Source organism: Thamnophis elegans, chromosome 8 (genome assembly GCF_009769535.1).
Source record: "Thamnophis elegans isolate rThaEle1 chromosome 8, rThaEle1.pri, whole genome shotgun sequence".
NCBI classification, from domain to species: domain Eukaryota; kingdom Metazoa; phylum Chordata; class Lepidosauria; order Squamata; family Colubridae; genus Thamnophis; species Thamnophis elegans.
This window is the reverse complement of record NC_045548.1, coordinates 78,395,295-78,402,238: the sequence shown is the minus strand read 5'-3', so window position 1 is coordinate 78,402,238 and position 6,944 is coordinate 78,395,295. Positions and strand designations below refer to the sequence as shown.

General features: G+C 43.3%; 1 protein-coding gene across 1 annotated transcript in view; it reads right to left on the bottom strand.

Moving 5' to 3' along the window:
• LOC116512066 (weak neurotoxin 5-like) overlaps window positions 1-2,132 on the bottom strand; it is a gene marked incomplete at its 3' end in the record, with an annotated part of 11,011 nt that extends 8,879 nt beyond the window's left edge. The window contains exons 1-2 of the mRNA XM_032222342.1: window positions 2,078-2,132; window positions 351-461 (exon numbers count right to left, since the gene is read on the bottom strand). Of these exons, the coding sequence (XP_032078233.1) occupies window positions 351-461; window positions 2,078-2,132 (166 nt within the window). The remainder of the gene's footprint in view (window positions 1-350; window positions 462-2,077) is intronic.
• Between the last annotated feature and the right edge of the window lie 4,812 nt (window positions 2,133-6,944).

Below are 6,944 nucleotides of genomic sequence, written 5' to 3'. Positions count from 1 at the left end.
AAGGAGAAGGCGGGAACAAGGCGGGATAATAATTTGAAATATCTAATAACAATTTGTTCTATTTTATTCCTGTTGTATTTCCCCCCCCCCTTTGAAAACATTTCACTTCTCATCCAAAAAGCCTCTTACGGCCATATCTTCAGATACAATCAAGATACAAGGAAGATGTTAAAACACGGGGTCTAAATAAAGAACCAAGAGCGTTTCATAGGATTCTAACGGGGAACAGGGGAAAAAATTGACTTAAAAATCATGCAATTACTTATTGATGTATAAAATGGAAAAGGAACAAGTCAAAGAAGCAATGATTACATGGGGCAACGGTGAGAAAAGATAAGAACTGCGCTTACCGAATGGACTGAACAATTTCCTCCTTTTAAAGCAGAGATTCTGCTTATTGGAACATTTGCGTTCGGTTATACAAAGTCCTTCCTTGCATTTGTAACATATCAGGGTGTCTCCTGGATGAAAGTTATGAAATATGGAAATATTACATTGATATATTTTTTGGGTAATCTTGTTTACGTATGAGGTCCGTGATGACGAACACCCTATGCAGGCGTGCAAGCCGTCACCTAGCTGAGCTCCATTGAGCATGGACCTGCCTCTCAGCTGATTTTCAGATCTCGGTTGCGCATGGTGTGTGTACATACATTGGGGTCACGTGTGAATATGTGTGGGGGGTGGGGGGGAGCATTGAGGAATGCAGCGCTCCACCCTCATGCTCCGTTTTTAATGCCAGAAGGTTTTTTTTGGGGGGGGGGCCCTCCGGAGCCCAGGGGAGGCCATTTTCTCCCTCCCGGAGGATGAAAAATGGGCCTCCTGGAAGTTATGGAAATTTAGAAACGGGCCAGTTTCTGCCCTCTGGAGCTCAGGGGAGGCTGTTTTCGCCTTCCCAGATGCTCGAGGGAAGCTTCTGGAGCCTGGGGAGGGCGAAAACACAAACCCCCACTATGGTGCAGGAGGCAGAGTAGGCCGTGCATGGGTGTGTGTGTATGTATCACAAACCCATGGATTGGGTGCATTGCATTGTGGGTGTGGGACAGAAGTGGGTTCCTACCAGTTCACACCTATTCGGTAGAACCGGTTTGTCAAATCTACCGAACCGGTTAGATTCAGATTCAGATTTAGTTTATTTGTATGCCGCCCTTCTCCGGGAGGGACTCAGGGCGGCGAACAACTCAGAGGGGGAAAAGGGGACACAGACACAATACACGTAATTAAAATACACAAGAGTCATACAGCCATACAAGTCGAGAGGGGAGGGGAACTCATCAACCCCAGGCCTGCCGGCACAGCCAGGTTTTGACAGCTTTCCAGATGGCCTGGAGAGAGGTGAGGGTCCGAATCTCCGTGGGGAGTTCATTCCAAAGGGCCGGAGCTGCTACAGAGAAGGCCCTCCCCCGGGTGGTAGCCAGATGGCATTGGCTGGTAGACGGAACCCGGAGGAGGCCGACCCAGGCAGCCGGCAGTAAGCAGAATTACCCTGCAATGCTGCATTTTAACCCCTGCGCCACAGCAGCTGGGATAAAAGCTGAGAGTAAAAAAAAACCCTAATCTCTTCTGAAAGAAGCCATGAAATAAAAGCAAATGGAAACTTAAGTGTCTGGTCTCCATATGGAAGCTAAGCAGGGTTGGGGTGGGTTAATCCTAGGATGGGAGACCCCCAAGGGTGTTTGATAGATTGATGGGTCCCAGGAATCTCAGCAACAACAACCAATCTCTGGTTGACGTTGAGGACTGCCCAGGCTTGACTTGAAGGAGGCATCTCTGGTCCCCTTTGGCCACACCATCCAAAATACTGAAGGACGGCAAATCCAGAGGGAGGTGAGCAGAAACATTTTTCATCTCCTTCCCTGGAGGAATCCCATGGCAGAACTCACTACGCAAAGGAGCCTCCACTTTCAGAGGCAGTCTACCCCAGAATTCCATTTCCCCCCTGAAGGCTCCCATGGACCTTCCTTATGCAGGGCAAAAGGGTGAGAAAGTCCCAACAACAGGATGGACCACAACTACCCTACCTCTCCCCTTGTTTTGGGTTTGATTATCATCCAAGATCAAAGTTTGGTGACCTTACCAAAGTCCAGGCACACGACTGTCACCACCAGCAAGGCCAGCAGCAGAGTTTTCATCTTGAGATCTTCTCTTTAGCTTGCAATGTGTAGCCCAGGATGGAAGGAGACACTTATTTATACCCCTCGGAGATGGGGTGGGTGGGAGGAGGCTGGATCTCTAGGATTAAGAGAGAAGGAAGGGGAGATTCAGGGGAAAAGGGAAGGGCAGGGGGTGTGGCCTTTTTGCCCCCGAGACCAAAAAAGATCAGATGGCCACCCAGGGAAGAAATATATTTTAGAACTCAAGAGAATATTTTAGAAATTAAACAATTTGAAAATAAATACATAAAAATATACAAAGCAAAAGTTTCCTTATTGCCCTTGTTGGGTGCGGCGAGAGATACAACTGGGAAGAACAGAGATGTGATATCAGTATAGTCTTCTTTAATGGAGAGCCAGCCCTTTTCGAATAAGGGTGTATGCTAAATTCAGAAGAGGTGAGCAAGATGAAAAAATGGGGGCCTCAGGACTTTCTGTTGCAGATCCTCAAACTTGTTGCAACAGATGCTCCTCTTGTTTCCCAAATGCTCTTTTGCCTCTGACCTGCTGGAACAGTGAGCCCCCAAGCATCTCTGGAAGACGGCGATGCTAAAGAAGGAGCTCTTTACTGTGCCCCACTTCCCAGGTCTCTCATCAGAAGTTATGAAGAAGCTCCCCCAACTCATCAAATGGGTCCCTCCACTGTTGGACCATCCAACGTTGAAATGTCCTCCTCCACCTGCTCCTCTTCCTGACCCTGCAGCTCCATCGGTTCCTGGTCCAGATCCTTTTCCAATCTTATTCTTCTCTTTAATCATGACGGTTCTCCTGGAGACCCTTTTTTTTAAGCAGGCTACATAAAATTATCTGAGCATGGTTTGGAAGGAGAACATTGCACTCTCGTGCATGGACCGTGTTACCCTGATAAGGAAACGCCTGCAGGGACACCACAAGCATAAAGAACACCCAGAACCAACCGTTTAATCAGGGTTTCCTCTTCCCTGTTATCTACTGAACATCTTGGCCATTAACCACAGTTAATCTCACTGATTTGAAAAAGCTTACATTCCCAAAAAAATGCCTATGTTTCTCCATAATTTGATTTTCTAGTGGATTTTGCTCATGGATCAAGGGGCATTTTTGAGAATATGCGCAATATTTAAGCAGCATGCTTGGGATCAAACCAAAAAGCTTCATCACTGGAGCTTTTCAGAAGAGACTGGGAAAAACCCTTGTCTGAAATGGTAGAGGGTCTCCTGCTTGAGTAGGGGGGTGAACCAGAAGACCCCCAAGGTCCCTTCCAGCTCAGTTCTGATTGATGGATAAAGCATAAATCATCCAAGCTTTATCAGCAACAAGCTCCGTTCACTTCTTCTGTTTGAGGGAGTTCAGTGTTATGTTTTGGTCTGCTTCAATTGTGTCCTCTGTGCAGATTGTGCTGCCTGTGATAAATTCAGGGAGAGACGGCAATTGTACAGGAGCTCCTATATTGCAGGTGGAATGGTACCTTCCATCTTCAAGACAGAGACTGCTTGCTTCTTCATTGGGTCTGTCCCAGTTTCCCTTCCTTCCCAATTATCTCTTTTAAATAAAGTTTTATTAATTTTCTACTATTACATTTAATTAGTGTTTGGTAAACATCCCGTTCTCTGGGTTTTTTTCTGTCTGCTTAACAATACCAATTATATTCCTGATCTTTACAGCTCTTTTGCAGACATTGATAAAATAAATTCCATGTTTGGTAGCATTCTGTATCTTCCTTCCTTTTGATCTTCAAAGCAAGTCTGTCCATTTCTGCACAATCCAACATCATCTGGTGGCATTTCTTCATTATTCCAAGGCTGAGCAAATAAAACCCTCACTGCTGTTAATACATGCGATATTAGATTTAGACTTTGTTTATCAAACGTTTCTGGTACTATGTCTAATAAAAGAAGTTCAGGTTTAAGATCAACATGTTTTCCTGAAGTCTTTTCTAGCCACATGTGTAGAACACCTGCTTTAGAACACGTCCACCACGGTTCGCCCACATAACACCGATCCTCCGTGAGCTGCACTGGCTACCTGTCGATCTCCGGGTGCACTTCAAGGTCCTACTCACCACCTATAAAGCGCTCCATGGTAGTGGATCTGGCTATTTGAGAGACCGCCTTCTGCCAATTACCTCCCTGCGTCCCATCAGATCGCATAGAGTTGGCCTCCTCCGTATTCCATCCGCCAGTCAGTGCCGACTGGCGACTACTCGGAGGAGAGCCTTCTCTGTTGCAGCTCCGACACTATGGAACAATCTCCCCGTGGAGATTCGTAACCTCACCACCGTCCAGGCCTTCCGCACAGCCCTCAAGAACTGGCTATCCCGTCAGGCCTGGGGATAAGTCTACTTCCGCCCCGCCCGAATGCTGAGTGAATGTTGAGTTTTACTGTTTAATTTATTTTTGTTCACATTTCTTTTGTATTGTCCTACACTCCCTTTCCTTTTTGATTGTAAGCCGCCCTGAGTCCCCTCAGGGAAAAGGGCGGCCTATAAATGTCCAATAAATACAAATACAAATACAAAGATGATAACATGTGCCAGGTTTTTGGTTACATTTCCAACATTTACTAGACATATGTTCTCCATATCTATCTATCTATCTATCTATCTATCTATCTATCTATCTATCTATCTATCTATCTATCTCTCTATCTATCTATCTATCTATCTATCTATCTATCTATCTATCTATCTATCTATCTATCTATCTATGTCTCTCTCTCTCTCTCTCTCTCTCTCTATCTATCTATCTATCTCTATCTATCTATCTATCTATCTATCTATCTATCTATCTATCTATCTATCTATCTCTATCTATCTATCTATGTCTCTCTCTCTCTCTCATCTATCTATCTATCTATCTATCTATCTATCTATCTATCTATCTATCTATCAATGTCTGTCTCTCTCTCTCATCTATCTATCTATCTATCTATCTATCTATCTATCTATCTATCTATCTATGTCTGTCTCTCTCTCTCATCTATCTATCTATCATCTATCTATCTATCTATCTATCTATCTATCTATCTATCTATCTATCTATCTCTGCCTATCTGCCTATCTATCTATCTTTCTATCTATCTATCTATCTATCTATCTATCTATCTATCTATCTATCTATCTATCTATCTATCTATCTATCTATCATCTATCTCTATCTCATCTATCTATCTATCTATCTCTATCTATCTATCTATCTATCTATCTATCTATCTATCTATCTATCTGTCTGTCTGTCTGTCTGTCAAAGAAAACAGAAGTCAAACATGATTGTGGCTTTAAAATTAGAGAAAGAAACAATAATCTATGCTAGGCCAATGACGCTACTAGTGATCTGCAGGCTCTAGTAATTTAAGTCACAGAATGCAGTGAAAAAATAAGACTAAGGTGACCATCTCATGGCAAGAGAGCCAGACTGGTGCTGTGGTTAAGGCACCTGGCTATTCCATTCTGTATTTTATTATTCTATTCTATTCTATTCTATTCTATTCTATTCTATTCTATTCTATTCTATTCTATTCTATTCTATTCTATTCTATTCTATTCTATTCTATTCTATTCTATTCTATTCTATTCTATTCAATTCTGTATTTTATCATTCTGTTCTGTTCTGTTCTGTTCCGTTCTCTTCCCTTCCCATCCCATCCCATCCCATCCGTCTGTATTGTATTATTCTCTTCTGTTCCTTTCTGTTCTGTTCCTTTCCATTCTATTCTATTCCATTCCATTCTGTATTTTATTGTTCTGTTCTGTTCTATTCCATTCTATTATATTCCATTCCATTCCATTTTTCTATTCTATTCTATTCTATTCTATTCTATTCTACTCTACTCTACTCTATTCTATTCTATTCCATTCCATTCCATTTTTTCTATTCTATTCTATTCCATTCCATTATATTCTACTCCATTCCGTTCTGATGGAAACGTCTTCTATTATGTAAGATAGGACTTAGAAACCTGCCAACTGAAGACTATTAGTCTTACTTGCTACATTTTTGTAATGCCCATGTGGGTTTTTTCCCCCTATGCTATGTGGTATCTGTATTTGAAAAGAATCAGGCTGCTCTTAAATGATTTTTTTTTTAAATGAAAAATTCCCACTCAGCCCTAACACCCAGCTAAGTGATCTCTGGTGTCCCCTTCAACATTCATACTGTAGAACTGAGAAGAGCTTGAGACCAGCCTTCAGACCCAAGCATCAAATCAAGATCTGTCTCCTCCCAGGTGGGCGGAATGGAGAAGGGGCCTGTCACTCTTCACCCCAAATCCCCCTCCAGTGTTTTAAGGCATCTTCCTCTTCCTCTCAGCTTGCCCCAGAGAGAGAAGAAAGGGAGGGAAGGAGAAGCACTGACGTTTGAGGTCACTGAGGAAGGATTCAGTTGATGGATTGTCTTCTCTTTCTTGACCCTGTCTGAGTGTAAGGTCATTACCCCATTAGCCAAGCCAAGCCACGATTCAACAGGGATTGGACCCAATCCTGCTCATCCCAATATAAACTGCCTGCTGGATCCTGGAGGAAGGCTCTCTACCTGTGGGTTTTGTGAAAGGGATGTTTCCAAAAAATCAAAACACTTGAGTTGAATGCTAAGGTTTATTTGATTCCCGAACTACAGAACTAGCAGAAGGAAACTTACAGAGCAAGAGAAAAGGGGAAGACAGAGAGATGTCAAAGAGAGCAGCGCATTGGTGGGATTGAATTTTTTTTACTACCGCTTCTGTAGGCGTGGCTTGGTGGGCGTGGCTTGGTGGGCGTGGCTTGGTGGGCATGGCAGGGGAAGGATACTGTAAAATCTCCATTCCCCCCCAATCAGC